This window comes from Helicoverpa armigera, chromosome 20, assembly GCF_030705265.1.
Source record: "Helicoverpa armigera isolate CAAS_96S chromosome 20, ASM3070526v1, whole genome shotgun sequence".
Lineage (NCBI taxonomy): Eukaryota > Metazoa > Arthropoda > Insecta > Lepidoptera > Noctuidae > Helicoverpa > Helicoverpa armigera.
Window position 1 is genome coordinate 7864585 of NC_087139.1, and position 24544 is coordinate 7889128.

General features: G+C 41.1%; 2 protein-coding genes and 1 non-coding gene across 3 annotated transcripts in view; 2 read left to right on the forward strand and 1 right to left on the reverse strand.

The window, feature by feature from the left end:
* The first annotated feature begins 224 nt into the window (after positions 1-224).
* On the forward strand, positions 225-1597 carry LOC110376446 (protein SEC13 homolog). The gene is made up of 2 exons (XM_021334916.3): positions 225-885; positions 1147-1597. Exons 1-2 carry the CDS (start codon positions 316-318, stop codon positions 1516-1518), a joined length of 942 nt encoding a protein of 313 aa, XP_021190591.1. The 5' UTR covers positions 225-315; the 3' UTR covers positions 1519-1597.
* A 2934-nt stretch (positions 1598-4531) lies between these two features.
* Pole1 (DNA polymerase epsilon subunit 1) overlaps positions 4532-24544 on the reverse strand; it is a 28992-nt gene continuing 8979 nt past the window's right edge. The window contains exons 16-41 of the mRNA XM_064039732.1: positions 24028-24146; positions 23441-23559; positions 22982-23183; positions 21963-22284; positions 21371-21602; positions 20749-20925; positions 20222-20389; positions 19867-19954; positions 19684-19799; positions 18997-19229; positions 16061-16186; positions 15888-15981; positions 15404-15585; positions 14780-14976; positions 12343-12493; positions 11748-11903; positions 11076-11281; positions 10394-10538; positions 9833-10017; positions 9302-9426; positions 9051-9125; positions 8691-8851; positions 7644-7809; positions 7138-7316; positions 5077-5209; positions 4532-4711 (exon numbers count right to left, since the gene is read on the reverse strand). Coding sequence (XP_063895802.1) covers positions 4544-4711; positions 5077-5209; positions 7138-7316; positions 7644-7809; positions 8691-8851; positions 9051-9125; positions 9302-9426; positions 9833-10017; positions 10394-10538; positions 11076-11281; positions 11748-11903; positions 12343-12493; positions 14780-14976; positions 15404-15585; positions 15888-15981; positions 16061-16186; positions 18997-19229; positions 19684-19799; positions 19867-19954; positions 20222-20389; positions 20749-20925; positions 21371-21602; positions 21963-22284; positions 22982-23183; positions 23441-23559; positions 24028-24146 — 4225 coding nt within the window. The 3' untranslated portion in view covers positions 4532-4543. The remainder of the gene's footprint in view (positions 4712-5076; positions 5210-7137; positions 7317-7643; positions 7810-8690; positions 8852-9050; positions 9126-9301; positions 9427-9832; positions 10018-10393; positions 10539-11075; positions 11282-11747; positions 11904-12342; positions 12494-14779; positions 14977-15403; positions 15586-15887; positions 15982-16060; positions 16187-18996; positions 19230-19683; positions 19800-19866; positions 19955-20221; positions 20390-20748; positions 20926-21370; positions 21603-21962; positions 22285-22981; positions 23184-23440; positions 23560-24027; positions 24147-24544) is intronic.
* Positions 22662-22734, forward strand: Trnav-cac (transfer RNA valine (anticodon CAC)). Its single transcript has one exon. It is a non-coding gene; the product is annotated as a tRNA-Val (tRNA).

Below are 24544 nucleotides of genomic sequence, written 5' to 3' on the forward strand. Positions count from 1 at the left end.
ATAACATTTAGCTCTTTACAGTATGTATTTGTTTTTAATTTAAATAAATACTTTTAAGATAATGATTGACTGAATAATGATGTAAAAAGTAAACACATTGTGTCATCATAATTTGTAACGTGTAATTTTAATATTGGATTACTCATATTGTATCGACTAACTAAACAAAATGTTGAAGGTGGTTCAAAAAAATCAAAAGCTATCATTAAAGTTTGCTGTGGCAACTGTGATTCCACGTCAACCGTTTGACAGCTGGCGAGCCACTCGCGGTTAATTGTTCATTTTTGTGTTTTTTGATAAATACCTATATTAAAAATGATTACTGTTCTTAACACAATTGATACGGGCCATGAAGACATGATACACGATGCCGAACTGGACTACTACGGATTGAGGCTAGCAACATGTTCTTCGGATAATTCGGTTAAGATTTACGACATCAAGAGTGGTACACAAACCCTTGCTGCTGATCTGAAGGGTCACTTCGGGCCGGTGTGGCAAGTCGCCTGGGCCCATCCCAAGTACGGCAACCTGTTGGCGTCATGCTCTTACGACAGGAAAGTTATCATATGGAAGGAAGCTGGCGAGTGGACGAAATTGTATGAATATACCGGACATGAGAGTTCTGTGAACTCTATTGCGTGGGCGCCAGCCGAGTACGGGTTAATCCTGGCGTGCTGCAGCTCTGACGGGTCCGTGTCCATCATAACGTACTCGCAGGACGGTGGCAACTGGGATGTGAAGAAAATACCAGGAGCGCATGCGATTGGAGTCAACTCCGTCAGCTGGTGCCCCGCGATCTCCGCCGATCTGAACTTGGATCCACTCAGCAATAAGGAGGCACCGAAAAGGATAGTCACAGGAGGATGTGACAACTTGATCAAAGTGAGTTAACCTGAACAAATCCATTATACATGTATAGCACTAGCTGTTCCCTCATTTTCACCTATTCTCACTTACCACACATTGGTCAAAGTGGTGGTATGAGAATTGAACACTTTTGTTTGGTTAAATGGTGCAACCCACTGTAACAAACACTCATTCACATTTATTTTATGACTCAATCATCAATCTCAAGATTGAATGGTAGTTTAATTAGTCTCTCATTAATTATATTCATGATCAAACTGAATTATGTATTTTCAGATATGGAGAGAACAAGGTGACCAATGGATAGAAGAGAACAGACTAGAAATGCACATGGACTGGGTGAGGGATGTTGCATGGGCACCATCTCTGGGGTTGAACCGCTCTATGATTGCTAGCTGTTCCCAGGACAAGAGGGTTGTTATCTGGACCAGTGATGACAATGTGTCCTGGACCCCCACAATACTGAACACATTTGATGATGTAGTGTGGAGTGTGAGCTGGTCTCTCACGGGTAACATCCTGGCTGTGTCAGGAGGAGACAACAAGGTCAGCCTCTGGCGTGAAGGATCTGATGGACAGTGGCTATGCATAAGTGAAGTTGCCAAAGGCTTGGGACAAACCCCAAACGATGAAAGGAGCACACTTTGAATTCATTTATTTATGTTTTTGTTTATTTTAATTAACTTGTGAATAATTTCCTAATAGTAATATACATATTATCAATAAACTTTTGTTTTATTTACATGATTCATTTTATTGCATAAGACCACATCAACAAGAGCCTAGCGTAATCACTAAAATTAGTGAAAACAAACATGGCGATGCCTAATTAGCGTTTCGACGCGATATTTCCAATATGTGTGAACAGTCATCAATATTACTTCTGCTCACAGAGTACCTTAGATATAATGCTTCTACTATAGTCAGATTATCACGGAACCATACCCCAACCACTTGTTAAAGATTCATCAAAGGACGACGGGCGTTTTGGTACCCTGTCCAACAGTGTTGATTCTAGTACCATTGCGTAGGTCTTGGCAAGGCAAAAAATGTTTACTATGACGACTAGTCCCAAATCCTTGTCCATTTCGCGTGACATCGACTAATAGACTGTGTAATGTTCAAAAATCATCAATGTAGATGTAGTTCTTAAATCCAACTGTATTGAATAAAAACTGGTTTAGTAACAAAAAACAGGAATTTGGCCTTCTTAGAATGTTTGTCTGCTGACTGCTTTAAAAAAAAGACCTAGCAAACCTTTGCAGTTCACGCAGAACTAGCTTATGTATTTGATGAAAGTCTTTCAGTATCTACAATCAAAAAGTTGAAAAGTCAGGAGACGATGTTTACATAGTACATACTACGACTCAATCTTGCTCCTCAAGAGGTGCTGAGATAATGATGAATTTCTTCTTAAAAAAAGATGAATAGAAATGTTTTGAACTTTTGTCAAATCAGATGACGATTGTGTTTCCGTAGTATGACTCCATAGACTATTACAACCTTCAGATTATAACAGAGTGTATCTCAAACAATGTAAGATGTCTATTAACTGAGTTTAAAATTGTTACACTGACAACATATGCCTCTTAATGAATTTGCATATATGGATGACATACTTGTTGCTATGTCGATTCAATTTTTATCATTACTCGGATCGGACAGCTAATTGAGGCAAGCCCCATAGTTTTTATTATTCTTCACGTAAATACCTTTCTAATGATATATCATACGTTACTGTTGGAGCGGGTACCAAATCCCATACAAAGTGCCCATTGTCCTTTAATATTTTATTTATTGAACCAAAAGTCTCCACAAACAATATAGTTGAAGTTGAGAGGGCACAACGTGCAATACTAAAGGTGGGCGCAAGACTACCTTCGTCCGACTTCGGATCTCCATAGGGAATGGGTCATCCTACTGGTTAGACAGGCCTTCATCCTACAACGACGCAGAGTCGAGGCATGTCCCGATCACTTTGCCATAACAACTCCGCCCCTAAGACAACCCACTGACCATAACTGCTTTTGGTCCAAAGTTTTACTGCTTTCTTCCCTCAAACTAAATCTGACTGTACTTAAACATAATAAAAATACTTTTCTGCTTTCTAAAGTGATAATATTAATTTTCTCACCAGCTATTCGTCCGGTAAAAATAATCATGTATAATCATCGGCAAGGATATTGACAGGGCTCAAACCTTCACCTGCACAGAAGTGATTTATTGGTTTAAGTGTACAGTGCGCAAAGCTATCCCCTCTCTTCCGCCGAGAGCTCATTATCCGTGCCGATAATATACTCCTCCTTCAGTGCACTGGTGATCTGAGACACAGGTTTTCATTGAAATATCTATACCAGACACCCAGGGCCGCGCCGACCCCCGGCAGCGCCTGTGTGCGAAACCTATGAAGCGCCTCTTTTTTAACGAATCATCATAAAACGAATTTAATTTTTGAATGAATATTTTTAATTGTTAAAGACTGAAATAAATGTTCTCCAGTCAGCGGTGGCCCTAGCCATTGCGAGGCTACGTGCGGCAGGTCTATGCGAGGCCCTTAGTTCTACGTGAAAAGTCTGTTGTGAGCTAGGAGTTATTTTCTTGTTAATAAAAGGACTTACAAGCGGCGCTACCTTCTAGGCTCGGCTAAAAAAGGATTGAAAAAATAAAAGAAGTGGAAAATAAAGCAGAGCGTAGCGAGCGCAAAAATTTTTGAGCTTTGGGTCACTAAAGCACCTAAACTTGTATATTAAAGAAAGGTGCAAGGTGCAGTCGCGAGCGCAGCGAGCGCGAAAATTTTTGAGTTTTGGGACATAAAAGTACTCTAATCATGTCAGAAGGAACGGTACCGACAAGCGAACAGCCGCGAGCGCAGCGAGCGCGAAAATTTTTGACTTTTGGGACATAAAAGTACTCTAATCATGTTAGACAGAACTATACTGACAAGCGAACAGCCGCGAGCGTAGCGAGCGCGAAAATTTTTGACTTTTGGGACATAAAAGTACTCTAATCATGTTAGAAAGAACTATACTGACAAGCGAACAGCCGCGAGCGTAGCGAGCGCGAAAATTTTTGAGTTTTGGGACTTTGGGTTTTAGAATGAACGGTAGGCACTGACAAGTGAACAGCCGCGAGCGTAGCGAGCGCGAATTTTTAAAAATTGTTTGTTAAAGCCAAGCGTCCACTTGTCGGTATCGTACGCAACGGACGTATCGCACGCAACGGATCGTAGTATTATTTATATAGAATTATTCTGGTTCGTAGTATTATTCTGGTTCAAAGAACTGCCGCCGTTTTAACGTTGAGCTCGTAAGGAATGTAAACTAAAACCCTAAACGTAAAATGAAACCATAAACGTGAATAATAATAAACATTAAATATTGAGAGACTTGTTCAATAAGCGTTATAGATGTTTTGTAGTTTACAAGGCCTATGTTGCGCGTATTGTACCTACTTGTCGATACTCCACTACAAAAAACAATCATATAGGTAACAAAAATAATTTAGGTGGCAGTGGCGGCGCGGCGCCCCTATTGTCTTGGCGCCTGTGTGCGCCGCACACTTCGCACACAGGGGCGGCGCGGCCCTGCAGACACCAGTCTCTCACACATGTGGAATCTAGGCAATTAAGGCAACTGTGTAGAGAAAATAAACTTATTTATTTACAAATATAATATCACGTGTTGCTAAGGTGGTATTCAATAAGTTCTGACAGTAAGGGCATCTTGTAGTAGTCGGCTATCGTCTTGAAGGTGTTGAGTTGAGATAGCACCTCCTTTGTGGGCACCATCAGGGTGAACTCGCCAGCGCATTCACACACCATTGTCATGTTTTCTCGTTTTACCTGCGAATAAAGAAAATCATTATATCGTTTTATATTCATTTACACGAAAATAAACAAAGTAACCTTAAAACTTAATTTTGACAGACTGGTCTATTAGGCACGGTGGTGGTGGGTGGTGTCCACAACCCTAATTTTTTAAATGTAATATTTATTATTTTTTAAATTCCCCTATTAATTATGTGCTGTCCCTATGTTCATACTTATGTACTCCCCCGATAAGCACCTTATATAATACTATTAACTCCCTACCTATGTGAATGACCGTTATCTTTTAGCCATATCGGATGGATGTAACCACAACTTTTGAGCGACTTAAAAAGGGAGGTCAATTCAGTCACATTTTTTTAACAGTAATATACACAAACCTGGTGACACCGTTTGCAAATCAGATCCTGTAGTATATAGGACATAGTTCGCCTGTTCATTATCTCAATCAGTCTCCACTCGAGCTCTTGATTCTCATACGGAGTGCCGCACGTAGGGCATAAACATACGGGCCTGTAAACAAAAATATTTTCAGGCATTTTAGAAACAAAATTGTCTATTTATTCGCCAAGTTGTAGTTGTTCTAGTTGCGCCACTCCGCCGCCGCGCTGAACTCGCCCGTTGATCAGACGCGGGTGAAGTATTATTTATACGAAGCCTTTCTGCTTGAGGTTGTAAAGCCAGGCTCCAGTGTACATAGCTAGGTACTCACACGTCACTAACGACATCAGTGTTAGTGTCTCTGCAGAGGTCGAGGTCGCGGCAGTGGTTGCACACGTTGCAGATGATCTCGGTGAGCAGGCACGAGTTGCAGCAGGCTCCAGTGTACATAGCTAGGTACTCACACGTCACTAACGACATCAGTGTTAGTGTCTCTGCAGAGGTCGAGGTCGCGGCAGTGGTTGCACACGTTGCAGATGATCTCGGTGAGCAGGCACGAGTTGCAGCAGGCTCCAGTGTACATAGCTAGGTACTCACACGTCACTAACGACATCAGTGTTAGTGTCTCTGCAGAGGTCGAGGTCGCGGCAGTGGTTGCACACGTTGCAGATGATCTCGGTGAGCAGGCACGAGTTGCAGCAGGCTCCAGTGTACATAGCTAGGTACTCACACGTCACTAACGACATCAGTGTTAGTGTCTCTGCAGAGGTCGAGGTCGCGGCAGTGGTTGCACACGTTGCAGATGATCTCGGTGAGCAGGCACGAGTTGCAGCAGGCTCCAGTGTACATAGCTAGGTACTCACACGTCACTAACGACATCAGTGTTAGTGTCTCTGCAGAGGTCGAGGTCGCGGCAGTGGTTGCACACGTTGCAGATGATCTCGGTGAGCAGGCACGAGTTGCAGCAGGCTCCAGTGTACATAGCTAGGTACTCACACGTCACTAACGACATCAGTGTTAGTGTCTCTGCAGAGGTCGAGGTCGCGGCAGTGGTTGCACACGTTGCAGATGATCTCGGTGAGCAGGCACGAGTTGCAGCAGGCTCCAGTGTACATAGCTAGGTACTCACACGTCACTAACGACATCAGTGTTAGTGTCTCTGCAGAGGTCGAGGTCGCGGCAGTGGTTGCACACGTTGCAGATGATCTCGGTGAGCAGGCACGAGTTGCAGCAGGCTCCAGTGTACATAGCTAGGTACTCACACGTCACTAACGACATCAGTGTTAGTGTCTCTGCAGAGGTCGAGGTCGCGGCAGTGGTTGCACACGTTGCAGATGATCTCGGTGAGCAGGCACGAGTTGCAGCAGGCTCCAGTGTACATAGCTAGGTACTCACACGTCACTAACGACATCAGTGTTAGTGTCTCTGCAGAGGTCGAGGTCGCGGCAGTGGTTGCACACGTTGCAGATGATCTCGGTGAGCAGGCACGAGTTGCAGCAGGCTCCAGTGTACATAGCTAGGTACTCACACGTCACTAACGACATCAGTGTTAGTGTCTCTGCAGAGGTCGAGGTCGCGGCAGTGGTTGCACACGTTGCAGATGATCTCGGTGAGCAGGCACGAGTTGCAGCAGGCTCCAGTGTACATAGCTAGGTACTCACACGTCACTAACGACATCAGTGTTAGTGTCTCTGCAGAGGTCGAGGTCGCGGCAGTGGTTGCACACGTTGCAGATGATCTCGGTGAGCAGGCACGAGTTGCAGCAGGCTCCAGTGTACATAGCTAGGTACTCACACGTCACTAACGACATCAGTGTTAGTGTCTCTGCAGAGGTCGAGGTCGCGGCAGTGGTTGCACACGTTGCAGATGATCTCGGTGAGCAGGCACGAGTTGCAGCAGGCTCCAGTGTACATAGCTAGGTACTCACACGTCACTAACGACATCAGTGTTAGTGTCTCTGCAGAGGTCGAGGTCGCGGCAGTGGTTGCACACGTTGCAGATGATCTCGGTGAGCAGGCACGAGTTGCAGCAGGCTCCAGTGTACATAGCTAGGTACTCACACGTCACTAACGACATCAGTGTTAGTGTCTCTGCAGAGGTCGAGGTCGCGGCAGTGGTTGCACACGTTGCAGATGATCTCGGTGAGCAGGCACGAGTTGCAGGCGTCTCGCCACTCGGCTGCGGCGCTGAACTCGCCCACGCTGATCAGACGGAGTAAGTTGCGACGGAGGAGGGTCACCTGGGATTAGATGAAGTGTAAATAAGTACAAAAAAATGTTCTCGAATGTGTTTTTCTTGAAAAAAAGGGTTTTTGATAGGAAAAAAGTGATTTTGCTGGGTTCTCAAGTCTTTAAAGAAGTAAAACTTTCTTCTGATGCGGTTGTGTAGAACTCAGAGGCAAAATAAACAATGGTTTTTGGTCATTAGTTTAAATAAACTTTGACCAAAAATACCTAAATCTATAAGACCAAAAGAAATATATTTAATCTACCTATTTAGGGTTAGTTGTTTTCGAACATAGTTAATTGATACGATTAAAATAATAGGTACATTGAGCGATACAAACCTCGTCTTCCAACGTGGGATCAAGTGAGAACACTTTACACACAGCGTTGACATACAGCAGCGCGGGCTTGGACTCGCCCGAGAACGCGTCCGGCTTCAGGCCCGGCTGACGCCCGATGTCGGCCGGACGTAACGCCGGGTAGCGGGAGTTTATCTTCTCTGTCACTCTGATAATAATGAATTTATTTTTGATTATAAATTCAGAAACATACACGACTACCTCTGTATTACAATTTGACGAGTACATTTTAAATGATTATAATCTATTTAAGATATGTAACTTAAGGTTCATGTTTTGGCGTGAAATGTCGCAGACGTTCTGAGACAGATTACTTCCGTATTTATAATATAAATAACTGTAACGAATTAATTACAAAACGTTTATGTAGTATGGTTTATATAGTACAACTAGCTTTTGCCCGCGGCTTCGCTCGCGTTAAGAAGTATACAAACTTTCATCCCCTATTTTATCCCCTTAGGGATGGAATTTATCAAAATCCTTTCTTAAGGGTTGCCTACGCCATAGTAGCTTTATGCATGCAAAGTCTCAGTCCGATCGGTTTAAAATTGACAAAGTTTCATACAAACTTTCATCCCCTATTTTATCCCCTTGGGGGTAGAATTGATCAAAATCCTTTCTTAGCGGATGCCTACGTCATAACATCTACCTGCATGCCAAATTTCAGCCCGATCCGTCCAGTGGTTTCAGCTGTGCGTTGATAGATCACTATGTCAGTCAGTCAGTCAGTCAGTCAGTCAGTCACCTTTGAGTTTTATATATTTAGATACAATACGAGAACAATCACAATAATCAGAGTAACGACATAATAAATTGTCGTCATACGAGTCCGTAGCGCGCTGCGACGCCGCAAGAACCTGTTACTTACCTAGAACTAGATTTAAGTAAATCTAGAACATAACCTTATTTTTCCTTATGAAGCGAGGGCGCGAGATTTATCTATTAACTAGAACTAGATTTACCTAAATCTAGTTCCCTCGCTTCATAAGTAAAAATAAGGCTATGTAATAAATAAATAATCAAACATACTGAAACAGCTTCTGCGAGATTTCCCCACGTATCAGATTAGGCAGTTCCTTCGGCTGCGAGTATGCGGCGCTGAGGAAGCCCGCCACGGCCGCCGTGAACGGCTCCCGCACTGGCGCCGGCAGGAAGTTCGCTAAGTTCCACTGCATTGTTATTGCACTGTCCTGTAGAAGCAAATATTTACATATCAAGTGAAGTTCAAAGGGATATTTAGAGCTAAGTATTAACATAATAGGTTAATGTTAATGCATGATGCCACCATACAAGTTACATGTCATATCCATTCAGAAAAATTTGAATAGCCGTAGATTTCATATGATATCCTTCCTCAAGTCCTTTATTTATGAGTTGTATAATAATTACCTCGTCATCACCATTTTCACTGGCTGCGGGTAGTTGCGACGATCCAACTTCTGTCAGACCTTCCGGCAATTTACCCTGTTCGAAACAAAATAATTTGTACCCAATAACAAATTACATAATAATAACTATGGAGGCCAAACGCATTGTTCAGTGGTATTCAATAATGCATTAACTTCACTTCACTTAACAAAAAAACAAGCATTTCCATAGTGAACCTCCTTTTAGGGAAGTCGGTTAAAAAGCCAAGATACCTGCACTCCAGCATAGTTAGCCTCGTCCAGCCACAGCAGGTATGACCAGCACTGCTTGTACCGGATATCTATGCCGTGGAACAGCTCCTTGTTCCTGATGCTCTGCACCACGAATTCCACGTAACCTGGGAAGGCACTCTTTAGTTAGTTGATGAGCCGAATAGTTTTTTTTTTAATTTATGTTTTTTTCTACACATCTGCGAGACAAAAAGCAGAGCAATGTGATTAATTAAATAACTAAACGTAATTTGTGGTAAACGGAATATTCTGTTTTCATTTTAGTAATCTCATTTTTTATATCAGAGGGTGAAATTCTCCCGGTGTGATTTCTTCTGTTTTGAACATTTCTGAAACCGCAACTTTTGTGCACGAACCGCGCGCCGACGTATTATACCAAACATGTTTTAATAATTACATATCTCAACTATTCGTGCATTAACTAAAATAAACGTAAATTAACTCCACAGTAATTTTCTACACTAGAAACGATGGCTCGCAATCTTCCACAACTAAATGTCAAGGTTCTCTTACCGATGCCATCCATAACATTATTCTTCTTAGTACACAACAGGATTTTATTGAAGTCCGCGAAGACGATGTGCGAGCCCAGCCGCTTGAACTCCGCCACTAGCATGAGGAAGAGCTTCTTCATTAAGTTGTATAGAGTACGCCGTAATGCTGGGTCGTAGAGTAGAGATGTGGGGGTTTTGAGCCATCTGTCGATAAATGTGTTGGAATAAGTGTTGAATAATCTGCAGTTATGAAATGATATAATTAAAAAAAGAAGAAGGAAGTACTTAATTCGTCCGTACATTATTTTATGTGCAGTACAGAATCTCATTTGTTCTAAAGTGACAGTGCAATACTTCTTCAAAGAAATTAAAGTTTTACAACTGCTAGAAAAGCTAATGAAAATGTAAGTTTTGGTGGGGAGTTTATTCCTCTACTTCTTCGTTTTTTTTCGTTCGTTCGTTTTCAATAAAAAAATCATAGTAAGTTGTTATTGGTGACGTTCGAAAAGTATCCAGTAATTAGTTTAATTTGAATTAAAAAAAAACCTTCTTATTTAACTACACCAATTGTAACAGTTACCTATAAAAGTGCGATATCTGCAGATCAGCGAAGACGTTCTTGTACTGAGTCACGTCCCGCAGCCACGACGCGATCATCGTGCGCAGGATCTTGAACGCCGCGCTGCACTGCGCCGTCTCGTCGTACGGCATTGACGCATTCGCACCTATAATATTACAAAGCTGAAGAGTTTGTTTCTTTGTTTCAACGCGCTAATCTCGGGATCTATTGAACCGATTTGAAAAAAAAAAACTGTTTTCGATAGCCCATTTATCAAAGAATGCTATAGGCTACTTTTTATCCGGGTTCGTGCAAAGATTCCCACGGGTCAAACCGCTGTCAGAAGTTAGTATTATATACTCAGGAGAAACATTATGTAGCATTTTTAAGTTAAGTCATTTGCACATCTTTTTTTATGGGTAATCAATCATCAAGTGACCCCTCTCGCTGTGGGTTAGCAGCGTGAAGGAATGTCAGACGCTTACTGAAACTCATCATGTTCCTTCTTAAACCCTATATACCAGGGCAGCGGTTAATCTATCAAAAAATCCCCCTTGGGACGTTTGCATATCTCCGCGAGACATTACGGGTAGTCAGAAGATATAACTGATTGTCAGACAACTAGTTTAACCAAGGCGTTGCCTGAATTGAGGAGGTCAGATAAGCAGTTGCTCCATCACGTTATCTAGAGCGTCATACTAACCAGCATTAGCCATAACGTCCTGTATGTTGGCATGGTTGGCTCCGAAGGCGGTGGCCAGGCTGGTCCCCTCAGCGTGCAGTATAGAGTGCGCCTGCAGTAACGCACAGACTCCTAGCGCGTCAGTGTCCAGCTCCACGCACACACTGTTGTATGCACCTCGAGCGATGTGTGTACACCCTGATAGCTCTTCCACTTCGCTTACTAGCCTGTATGAGATAATGTAAGGTTGAGATTCGATGATTTGATACTGTTTTAGATGGAAACTTGTGAGGTTCTCTGTAAAAAGGTCAGAGATGGCGTGAACGTGGCGGATATGCCCTGCCAAAGTACGGACGGACGGAGCGACAGGCAGACATAGCGAGACTATATGGGAAACGCTTAGAAGAGCTTTTGGTCAAACAAAAACTATTTAGTTGGGGGGCCGGGTCTTTCTTTGATTTTCATGCCTCGACAAAAATGTTTAAAAACCTTGAACTGGGCTGGTTGTGTCATGATATTGAATAAACACCCTATGGCAAATCACCTTAATGCAAAGAATGAATGGTATATACCCGTATGCATGGCATTGGATACAGTATTAGTATTTAATATTTATGTCATGTACATATTTTAGTATTTTCAAGTTTTTTGGTGTCTGAAATTATAGAATAATTCAAAAACAAAAGCACTAACCTATTATCATCAGTCTCCCTGCCGCCCAGATCAGGCAGGTCTCTATTGGAGCACCAGAGCACGAAGTTGTGCTTGACGAGGTGTCGCGCGTAGAACAGGTCGGCGCCGAACACCGTCGGGTCTGATGGCATGTTGCCGAGGGGCACGTGGAAGTACCTGCGGGGAGAAAATTGCTGGGGTTAAATATTTTTGTAGTGAAAGGGGGAAATAGGTGACATTTGGGACTTCTTTTAATATTGTTGGTTGTATGTGTGCTGTGTATGTCGATCCTTTTAGAAAATAGGGCTTACCCAGAATTTTCTTGTCACCTCATTGAGCTAATGAGCCACATTATCTGCCTGCATTTCGCTGTTGATGTGCTCACCTGGGGAGGTCTAGGTTTAGTAGTAGTGGGAAAAGGCTGATATCGTGATGCGTTGTATATCAAATACCAGTTAATCGACTCTAAGACTGGAAGGTTATGAAAACAAAGGCCGTAGTGAATACTAAAAGAGACCAATTAAATTGAACATTGTTTTGTTTTTCAAATAAATAAGAAAATACCTTCTGTATTTTTTTAAAGAAATTGGCCTATATATAAGTTTATATAAGTTACCTGCACTGCTCAATAGTAAGCTGCAGCACGGCGTCCAGTGCTAGATAATGTCTGACGATAGCTCTGGCGCCGATGCGCTGCCACTCCAGTGCGCTGTATAGCGTCTCCACGTCACGCACGTGGATAGGAACAAGGGGAAAGTCCGATAAACCTGAAAGGAGAAATTCGTATTTAATTTACAATATTGTTTAAGTACAAAAATAATAAAAAAAACCTGTATGGGGCAGCAGTTTTCAACAACCTTTTCTAAATAAGATCGCTATGAGCTTAAACTAATGCAGCCAAAACCTTTGTCTAAGAAAAGATTTAACTTCTTGAACTAGCTGTAAAAAACAGTTTTTCGTTCGTTACATACTTTAAAACGAAGGTATTTCTCATGTCAATTATTAACTAATAAATATTTGTAGTGATAGTAATATCTATTCAGTTCTTACCTGGCATAAGTTGCAGCAACAAGTGTGGGGACAGTGTAGCCTGCAACGCCAACAGCGTGGGTCCGCAACGTTCGTCCTTGTAACGTTGCAACGCGCGTTGCAGGTGTCGGCTGACGGCGCGAGACTCTGTCTCTACTACTACTTCCTATATCGTATATATATACTACATATTATATTAAATACCTGGCATTAGTTGCAGCAACAAGTGTGGGGATAGTGTAGCCTGCAACGCCAACAGCGTGGGTCCGCAACGTTCGTCCTTGTAGCGTTGCAACGCGCGTTGCAGGTGTCGGCTGACGGCGCGAGACTATCTCTACTACAACTTCTTATATCTTATATTAACTAATGTATATTATATTAAATACCTGGCATTAGTTGCAGCAACAAATGAGGCGACAGTGTAGCCTGCAACGCCAACAGCGTGGGTCCGCAACGTTCGTCCTTGTAGCGTTGCAACGCGCGTTGCAGGTGTCGGCTGACGGCGCGAGACTATCTCTACTACAACTTCTTATATCTTATATTAACTAATGTATATTATATTAAATACCTGGCATTAGTTGCAGCAACAAATGAGGCGACAGTGTAGCCTGCAACGCCAACAGCGTGGGTCCGCAACGTTCGTCCTTGTAGCGTTGCAACGCGCGTTGCAGGTGTCGGCTGACGGCGCGAGACTATCTCTACTACAACTTCTTATATCTTATATTAACTAATGTATATTATATTAAATACCTGGCATTAGTTGCAGCAACAAATGAGGCGACAGTGTAGCCTGCAACGCCAACAGCGTGGGTCCGCAACGTTCGTCCTTGTAGCGTTGCAACGCGCGTTGCAGGTGTCGGCTGACGGCGCGAGACTATCTCTACTACAACTTCTTATATCTTATATTAACTAATGTATATTATATTAAATACCTGGCATTAGTTGCAGCAACAAATGAGGCGACAGTGTAGCCTGCAACGCCAACAGCGTGGGTCCGCAACGTTCGTCCTTGTAACGTTGCAACGCGCGTTGCAGGTGTCGGCTGACGGCGCGAGACTATCTCTACTACAACTTCTTATATCTTATATTAACTAATGTATATTATATTAAATACCTGGCATTAGTTGCAGCAACAAATGAGGCGACAGTGTAGCCTGCAACGCCAACAGCGTGGGTCCGCAACGTTCGTCCTTGTAACGTTGCAACGCGCGTTGCAGGTGTCGGCTGACGGCGCGAGACTATCTCTACTACAACTTCTTATATCTTATATTAACTAATGTATATTATATTAAATACCTGGCATTAGTTGCAGCAACAAATGAGGCGACAGTGTAGCCTGCAACGCCAACAGCGTGGGTCCGCAACGTTCGTCCTTGTAACGTTGCAACGCGCGTTGCAGGTGTCGGCTGACGGCGCGAGACTATCTCTACTACAACTTCTTATATCTTATATTAACTAATGTATATTATATTAAATACCTGGCATTAGTTGCAGCAACAAATGAGGCGACAGTGTAGCCTGCAACGCCAACAGCGTGGGTCCGCAACGTTCGTCCTTGTAACGTTGCAACGCGCGTTGCAGGTGTCGGCTGACGGCGCGAGACTATCTCTACTACAACTTCTTATATCTTATATTAACTAATGTATATTATATTAAATACCTGGCATTAGTTGCAGCAACAAATGAGGCGACAGTGTAGCCTGCAACGCCAACAGCGTGGGTCCGCAACGTTCGTCCTTGTAACGTTGCAACGCGCGTTGCAGGTGTCGGCTGACGGCGCGAGACTATCTCTACTACAACTTCTTATATCTTATATTAACTAATGTATATTATATTAAATACCTGGCATTAGTTGCAGCAACAAATGAGGCGACAGTGTAGCCTGCAACGCCAACAGCGTGGGTCCGCAACGTTCGTCCTTGTAACGTTGCAACGCGCGTTGCAGGTGTCGGCTGACGGCGCGAGACTATCTCTACTACAACTTCTTATATCTTATATTAACTAATGTATATTATATTAAATACCTGGCATTAGTTGCAGCAACAAATGAGGCGACAGTGTAGCCTGCAACGCCAACAGCGTGGGTCCGCAACGTTCGTCCTTGTAACGTTGCAACGCGCGTTGCAGGTGTCGGCTGACGGCGCGGGACTCGGTCTCTACTACTACTTCCCATGTTAGCTCGGCGCCGGGGAGGGAAGATTCTTCTGTGCCTAGGTTTATTCTATGGAGAAAAAATAATAGAGATGTTTAACAGAAGAAAATAATTGAGACACCATAATTTATACACAAGGCTTATAAAGAAATAAAAAATGACATGAAAATTGATTTTATTGCAAGGGGTCTATTTTAGTTCAGAAGCAACTTTTATCAAGTTTTGATGGCATGAGTCAACTTTTTTTATAGCAAAATTCTCCTCTAGATCACGAAAAAGAGCCTGCCTGAATCATAATGATATAGACAACATAAAAAGCTAGACTTGTTATAAACGTCAAAATCGATAAAAGTTTAAAAACAAACGCGGGACGTAGATAAAAAGCGATGTAGATTTCATCTACCCTGCAGAAGTTCACATAATTGTTTTTAGTTGTATATATGTATAAATAAGTTAATTTTTACGCCCTGCAGAAGATGAAGGAAGATCAACTTACTTGGCAGTCCTCTCAGCCAAATACAAAGTATTCATGTTAGGCACTTGGTTAGTCTTGACGGTGTCTAGCACGTATATGTATGCGCGTTTGACGGGCGGCAGTACTAATGCCCACATGCTACGCGAAGAGTTGAGCGCTGAGTGCTGGTATAGGTAGATGTGTTTCACTGGGGGGACGCCGTCCTGGGGATGAAAATATTTAATTAGGTACTGATCAATAAAGCTTATAAAAAGTTCTTCTTTAGATTACCACTGCTACTCTATGAAACTTAGCAACTTAAGTCGCTTTAATGGAGGTGTATTTTGTTTGAAGGAGTATTTAATATATAACAGAGGAGTGTCGGTAATATACTATATTGTTCACTATGAATTCAGGACTGCGCTTACGACTACTACTAGTAAGGCTATATTTTATAACACTTAACATACTTCAAGATGTTGATTTTCAGGATTAAAAGCATATATCAAGTAACTAAATATTTTACCTGCTTTTGTAAATACGGTTGGAGTGCCACACTTTTGAACTGTAGTTGGTTTAGCGCAAAGGAATCCATGTTACTTGAACCGAATTGAATCATCCTGCAAAATAAAATATTTAACATCGTTAAACATTCTAAAGTGAACTTAATTGGTAAGTAAATAAGGTTCAAAATCGTACTTCCTCGCTTCTTGTGGATCGACAGTACATATACAGCCAAGTTGTACCAGCACTCTGAATTCCAAACTCATTTGTGTTTCGTATATCCCTTCGATTTCTGGAGCGCATAGTTCCGATGTTAATTCCCTGTAAAAGTAAACTGTAATTATTAGAAGAGGATAAACGCAATCAAAAATAGTTTTTTTCCTATCACATCAATAAGTAGTTAGTAAGCTAGAGAAGATATTTTAAATCAAAACCCTAAGGCCCTTTACACACTTGCGGATTGCGAGCGACTGCAGTGCGTAGCGAATACTGACAGATGCACAACGGAGCTGCCGCAATCCACTAGTGTGATGAGGACTTAAGACCGCACCGCGGATTTTTTGATTTTAGATAGCTCCGCCCACTACACTTCCGCGTCTATCGCGCGTCGCGCAAGCTATACTCTTCACTCAATGTATAACATTTGAATTTCGCGCCAATCGCACACGCCGAGGTCAGCGCGGGGTCAGGAGAACCGAACAGGGAACATAAGGAGCCGCAACTTACCTAACTTTTTTATTTTTTGATCGGTTTTTTTTTGTTGTACTTACAAAAATTATTTGTACTTAAAATTTTTTATGAAGAGTAATATGATAATTTGGACGCGTATGGTTGTGTGTATGTATGTGTGGTGTGTCGTGTATGTGTGTTTGTATATCCAGAACGGATGAATCGATATGTATTTAGGTTTTTTTGTTTGAAATGAAAATTAATCGGGAGTGTTCCTAGCTTTATTTGGTGAATATCGGCCCAAGATGGCCGCCGCCACAAAATGGCGAATAACATATTTTTTTTTACAATTCCTTCAGTATGGGTAGCAAATGAAAGGGCTTGATTAGTAGAATTATGTATAATATTATTTAAAGTCCAAGATAGCCACCGCCAGAAAATGCTGAATTGCATTGTTTTTTTATAGCTCTCTCAATACGGGTATCAAATGAAAGGGTTTGACCAGTGTTAAATAATTTATACTAATGTTATAAAGAGGGAAGATTTGATTGTTTGTTTCTGTGGATTGTATAAGCTCTGCAACTGCTTAACTGATTTGATTTGCTTTCACAATTAGAGATTTACACTATCCCTAGTGAATGTAGGCCATATTTTATCCGGGCACAGGAAGAAGTTCCCCGGGAATGCGGCTAAAATCGCGTTAAACAGCTAGTAAAAATTAAGTGGTTTAGGAATAAAAACGTCGCAGATCTTGTGTATTGAACATTAAAAAAATGTATGTAGTGAAGTGTAAGGTATCAAAGAAGTAATGAAGCTAAGTAATTCATTTTCAAACATATTTATTAAAACTGAAATGTAAATAATAATATAATGTAAAAAAAAAAGAATTTATAGTATAACGCGGTCTCCATAGATTTTTTGTTCTCTTACGTAGTATAGTAAGTTGAACTCAGTCTTGCGCGCGGCCTTTGTGTGGGTAACCCTTGTACATATACAGTGACTTTGTGTGCGTGACAAGAGGTACAGTCGGGTACAAATACAGTTATTTAGGGGTTACGGCTGTTTAAGGAAAAACAGTTATTACGTAATTTAATGTTTATTTATCTGTGTAAATATCTATTGAAATTATTAAGTTAGTTCTTGATTTGTTTAATACCCAATAAAAATGTTTATTTATTTATAATGATTCTGAATCGCTACTTGAAAAATACCCCGAGCTAGAAAATATGTAAGGAGTATTTAATTCATCTTAGATATTTCACGTCATTTATTTCTTAGATACTGTCAATGTCAATTTCAAAAAACTTATGAGAAAATAATGAAAAACTGTAAGATGTAATAATAAAAAGCTTTGAAGGTTGTTTCATTTTTTGAAACGCTACCTGACTCCTTAAACATTTTCTCCGTGAAGAACTAGACATTTTTGTAAACGACTGTACCCATAACAAAAAGCGATAAGAACACGTCATGCTCGGACGACGTCACTGTCACACGAACGAAAGTTGTATATTTACAAGCCGACGCACACATAGGGCCGCTCGCAAATCTGAGTTATCGTCACAAATTATTATACCTACGGCCGGAGCGACAACATGCACAGGTCCGACCTCGACGAGGGCTATCACCGGACTGGCTAGTCTCCGTACGCATTGTGTATCAATCGCTAGAGCACTGACATAAGGTTCAGAATTGCGTAGCGTCTACCATGATCGCGGCCGCTCAAAAAATGCAATATCTTAAAACTTTAATTAAAAATGTTTGGTAATAGTTATGGAAAAATGCCTTTGACAAAACCTTAATATTGATGTTAAGAATATATTAGAGTAATTTTGAAATATAAAGATAGTGTAACTTCCTTGTAATTTCAAAAATAGTACTTTTTTAGACGTGTTTTCGGAATTAATTATGATCGAGTAAAATTATCAGTATCGTGTTTTCGTTCTGGCAGAATCTAGGTAAAGATATCAATTTACCTATATCAAAATTTCAGATCCATTGGTAAGCTGGTAGTCCTATAATTTGGCATGGCAAACGGCTATCAAAATCACGGTGGCGTCTTAAAACAACAGATATAGTAGTATTGGGAGGTGCCCTCGCTCGGGGCGGGAAAATCGCTAGGGCCGGCTCTTGCCAACCTCAAAATGGTTGGTAAAAAGGTAAGCAGATGATGATGATGATGGCAATACTAACTCCTGATGCTCCCGGTACAGGTGCTCGGGCACGGTGTACTGGTACAGGTGCAGCACGGGATGCGCCCGCGGCAGCACGTAGAATATACGCGGGACTGATAGCTTGATCTGGCTATATATCTGGTGACAATACTAACTCCTGATGCTCCCGGTACAGGTGCTCAGGCACGGTGTACTGGTACAGGTGCAGCACGAGATGCGCCCGCGGCAGCACGTAGAATATACGCGGGACTGATAGCTTGATCTAGCTATATATCTGGTGACAATACTAACTCCTGGTGCTCCCGGTACAGGTGCTCGGGCACGGTGTACTGGTACAGGTGCAGCACGGGATGCGCCCGCGGCAGCACGCGGCTGCACTTGCGCCAGTACTGGCCGCTGTCCGCCGCCCGGGCCACGCGCTGGTTCACGTAGAATATGCGCGGGACTGATAGCTTGATCTGATGTAGTTCGGACCCTACTAGAGCCCAGACTTTGAAGAGACCGGGTTCGGGGGTTTCGGCTACCTGTGTTGATAAATAGTAAATGATTTGAGTGTATTTCTTACTGAAGGCATTGGCGGAAAAATACATACTTCCGAGCAATTATTATAAAGGTAATTTTATGCGCATGTATCCATATCCCTCGCGTACTTTCACCGCCCGATTATTTTTTAGATTGATTTCTGCACACTGACTCGTACGATGCCCTTATTAACCATTAAATTATATCAAACTATAGTTATTAATCAATATTCAAATAGTCCTTTTGCTAATAATATCGCAAACTTTTTTACTGAGTTATAGTTATATCCAATATTTTTGTCTTGGTGAAACATTACAGGAGTAGATAGAACATACAGAGTACATAGATTTTAGGTATCAGTGGATATCGAGAATGGGAGAGGGGTATGGATACACGTGCCTACTTTTGCTAGGACTATAGTTACGGGCCGACATCGAAGTTTTTAATCTCCCTCACCTGTATAATCTGCCAGGGCGTATTGAGTAGCGTGCGTTGAGCTTTCCTAAGGAATCCTCCGAGAGTAGTAACTGGACCCGCCTTGGGTGGAGGCATCATATCCTTGTCCATTTTACCTAAAATACAAATTATTCACTAAAATTGCCATTTTATTTACTTGCATTTTCAGAGATTAATAAATACCTCTTTTGCTGCGGTTGCGTAAACCACGTTGTTCCATTTGCCAGAGCCATTTCTTCTTTTGGAAGAGTATCCATGCCTTTCTCTCTTCCTGATAAGAGTATAAAAACATTTTAATGCCTTTTAGTCACTTTGATTTTCTTACTTAACTAAAACATTAAAGCCTTTAAAAATTATGTATACAGTCGAACATGAAAAATTTCAATAAACTAATTGAAAATACAGAATCTGGATAAAATTAACTGTAAAGGTTTTGTTTTTCTAGTACTTTTCTGCCATGAGGGGTACACAAGTTTCAGATCATGTTTAAAGTAGTACATAGAAACACTAATGGCATCCGTTCTAGAACATTCCATACCTTAGTATTCCCAAAAGGCGGCGGAGCACCCAGCGCCTCGCGCCAGTGTTGCGGCTCCTTCACGGGCGACTCTTCGCGTTTGCGCTTCACCGTGTGCACTATCGGACGTATTGTGGTGTCTCTGTCGGTGGTCGACTTTCCTATGTCTTCTATGTCGATTTCTGTTTCCTGAATATGGTACATAGATTGATAAAATTGCGACTTTTTAGAGAGACATTATCTCAGGAACCTAAAACTTTGGAAGATGGATGAAGTCGTTAAAAATATTCTACTGAATATATGATTTCCATGTTTTTCTTCTGTAGTAGACAGTTGCTTATGGTATGTGGGTTACTTCTGAGATATTTTAATGTTCGAGTATTTTGTTATTTTCATCGTATTTATGAACATTTGTTGCTGACCAGAAATTAATAAGAGAAGTCCATTGTGGTGTACTGAGCATGCTAAAGGCCAAAACATTGCCACGTTATTTAACTAGAACTGTAGTACCCGGATATTTGTTTAAAAATCATCAAACTTCTACTTACCATATTCCCATCAGCACTGGTAGACGGTTCCTGTCCATCATCAGAGCTCTGCTGCAACTCTTTAGGCTGCACACTGAACATATCAGTGATCTTCCTCGTCTTATACTTGTCAGTTTTAGCTAACATCTTCTTGTGAAGCCAGTCGGGGTATTGACAGCGGGGTACTGGGTTGTCTAACTGTAATGAGATTTTAGTTTAAACGTAACTGATTTAAAGAGTGTAAGGGCAGTTCTTGAGTTTCCACAGACAGATGTTAAGTATATTGGAATGGCCAAACAAAAAGCTCGGTCCTGGGAGTACATAAGGGAGTCTTGTAGGTACATAATATTTTTCAAATGTGTTATTTGAAATTAGGCTAATTTTTTATTGCAATTTTTTCACCTCAATTATATATATATTATATATTAATTATATATATATATTATTATTATATTGGACGGCACCCCAAAAAGGAGGGCGTTTTTGGGGCGCTATGTTATCACTTTCACAGGAGTAGAACATAAGGAACCTTATGTACATCCTCCCATAAGTGAATGCAGAAGGAAGCACATAAGAGAGTATAGAAGAGGTATTACTTAAGGGAGCACATAGGGTACTTAAAGAAGGGACGAAATATACTCACCCCCTGCATAGCAGCAGGTATCGTAATAATCTTCTGTATAGCTCCACTGAGACGCTCGATATAGTACGCCCAGTCGAGCACATCCCTGATGTCAATATCTTCAGTGATGGAGTTGTCCTTGAGCCAGCGTCGCAGGTGGTGTCGTTTGACGGCGGCGGGGGACTGGAAGATGGCGAGGGGGATAGCTCGCTCCGTTACCGGAGCACCCTCGGGCTTCTTTGATATTATGAACCTGGAATAGTTTGGTGGTGACTAGTGTTTTTGAGTAAGTAAGTCACTTCGTGGTCATAATTGGTCATCTGTTTTGGGAAATTATTTTTATTACGGCAGTGACTCTTCACATTACACAGTTGCTGTTGTTTAAGTTAACTATAATCGTTAAAAATATATTTAAGTTAACAATGTTATCGAAAACAGCTTAACAAAGAAAATAAATGTACAAGTTTATTTCACTTTGTTTACTTTCTTTGGTTCGTAACATGGCCTTTATTACTGTTGTTTTTTTATTAATAAAATAAAAGCCGACCCCAACATAGTCGGGGAAAGCTCGGAGGATGAAGATGACGATATCCATAAAATAATTATAACGAACCTGCAAGCCAACCCAGCATCCTTCACCATCTGATCACCCAAAAACTCCGCCAATCTCTTCGCAGTCGAAATCGAAGTGGACTTCTGACCTCCATAATCTTCAAGTTTCTTCGACATGGATCGGTTTTCGGATATCAGCTCAAACAGTTCCGAATCAGGCATATTGCTGCCTTTACTGTATAGTACGTCGAGCCAGTAGTCAGCGACTTTAGCGACTGCACTATAGCAGGACTTTAAATCGTTCCCTTTGAGGAACGCTTCGAAAACTGATGATTGGAAGATCTTGATGAGTTGCAGTTCGCCACGGCGTTTTACTTCGAAACCTAATGAATAAATAATAATAAGTTCTAGGTATTGGAAGAGATTCTTGTCTTTGCTGTGCTGACAAAATTAGAAGTAGCTGTTCATGAGGACTAATGTTCGTAAAACATGAGTAATTCGTTTTTTTATTGGCATTCTGAATACTTTTATCTATTGATTGCTTCTTCTGAATAGTTCCATATACTAAAGTAAAAGTATGTATCTAGTTCTAGTAAATAAATATTCTATAGTTAAGTTGCCGATAATAAGTTACAGATTTAAATACAATATGTACGCATTCAATTATATACGACGAAACCAGTTCAAGGTAAAATGTACTTGCAGTGAAAGTTGCTCTAGATATCTTAACATGATTAGCTATTTGAGCCTCTAATATCAAGTTTCCGTAGTGTAGCGGTTATCACGTGTGCTTCACACGCACAAGGCCCCCGGTTCGATCCCGGGCGGAAACAGTTGATATTTTTTATAACTTCAGGCAAATATTTTGAACAATAGCGTGTATAGCAGGCTCGCACATTTTTATATACTTTTAGATATATAGTATACCATGAAAAAAAAAGAGCGTCGACTAAGAATCAAAATATGTGTCCTTGTTAGCCCTAACGTCATTGTTACCCTTCCAAGCGCCTTGAACTAAAGGTCAATCGAACCTAAAAATTACTTCTTTAGAGTTCTGAGGTAAATATATTTTGGCCTTACCTTTTAATTCAGCCAATGATCCATCGAAGTTAAACACAGCATATCTCTTCTTCAACCTCTTTCCTTCTTCCTTAGAAGCCGGTAGTACCATAGCTAAATACGGCCCGTCTACTTCGAAGAATATAGAGTTCTCTGCTCTTTGCTCGTATTTCTTGAGTTCAGGGTCCACTAGCTCGAAGTATTGGTCGTTTGTGAAGTGGTCCTGGATATACGTAAATATGTTTGAAATGTAATAATCAGAATGCTTTGTGTGTGTCCAAAGTAAAGAAAGAATATGGATTTGCCCTACACCACCCCTAATCTCGGGTGTTATTAACACCCGACTCAAATTTATTTACTAATATTGCACCTAAATGTGGAAATAACCTTTATTGTTAATTTTAGGCATAACCTAATGAAATGGAGTTTAAGTCTCACTGCCGTTAGTTTTTTTCCTGTGATTTTTGGCCCAGTACTTACTTTGACCATAGCATTGAGCACTGCGTTCGGGAAGGAGACGTTAATCTTCTTCTTCTTAGCATGCGTTGTGAGGACCGTCACGTTTTCAGGGAACGATGACGGCAGTATACACCAAATACCTGTGACATTACATTAAATGATAATCAAACTGTAATGATAACCAATTTAAGATGGAAAATCTTTATAAACAATTCACATTCACAAGTCTCACAATTTTTTTTATTGGTAATCAAGATACAACTTACAGCAATCCAATGCAAACTATAACAAAAATAAATAGTGAAAATAATATCCCTACATAAAATCTAATTTTAATCAAATATGTATACAGACTCTTATGATTTTCTGCCTATAGTACTTAGTCCTACTAATATTATAAACGCGAAAGTTTGTATGTATGGATGTATGGATGTTTGTTACTCTTTCACGCAAAAACTACTGAATGGATTTTAATGAAACTTTACAATAATATAGCTTATACATCAGAATAACACATAGGCTACAATTTGTAAACATATTGTTCGAAATACTAAACCTGCGCAGACGAAGTCGCGGGCACCAGCTAGTACATAATATAAGTGATATACCGTCAGTATCGAGCTCGAGCGGCCTGCCGATCTGCTCGATGATCTCCCGCGCCTTCATGATGATGTTAGCGCCCGTGTAGCACACGATGCCCGCCATCTCCATGCTGTGCCACCGAGCACTACAAGGGATAAATTGTGATTTATTTTGGGAAACTGGTTAATCAAAATATTTTTGTAGTTATTAGTGATTGATTAACTTCTTATATGTTGCTAATTATAAAAGAATAGAAGTTTCTCGCGTTTATCTGCGGTAGGACATACAACGGGTTATACAACTTTCCCATCATAGTAAAAGTAATCTTCATCTTCATGTTAAAGAGAGGGAAACAGTGAAAAAGATATTTTAGTCATATTATGTCAGAACTAGGTGCGGGGTTTCCGTAGGAGCAAGGTCCATAGCAATTGCTACTCTTCATAAATGGTTAACCTGGTACTGATTTGAATTACGTTACGTTTACGCACAAAACATTGCAGCTTTCGTCAAATAACTTTACCGTCCATTTGGATGCCTTACATA

What these genes read in the sequence shown, in the direction of transcription:
- LOC110376446 (XM_021334916.3), top strand. Translation starts at nt 316, where the DNA reads ATGATTACTGTTCTTAACACAATTGATACGGGCCATGAAGACATGATA. An exon ending in GATGTGACAACTTGATCAAA is followed by an intron (nt 886 to 1,146) that starts GTGAGTTAACCT and finishes ATGTATTTTCAG; the next exon opens with ATATGGAGAGAACAAGGTGA.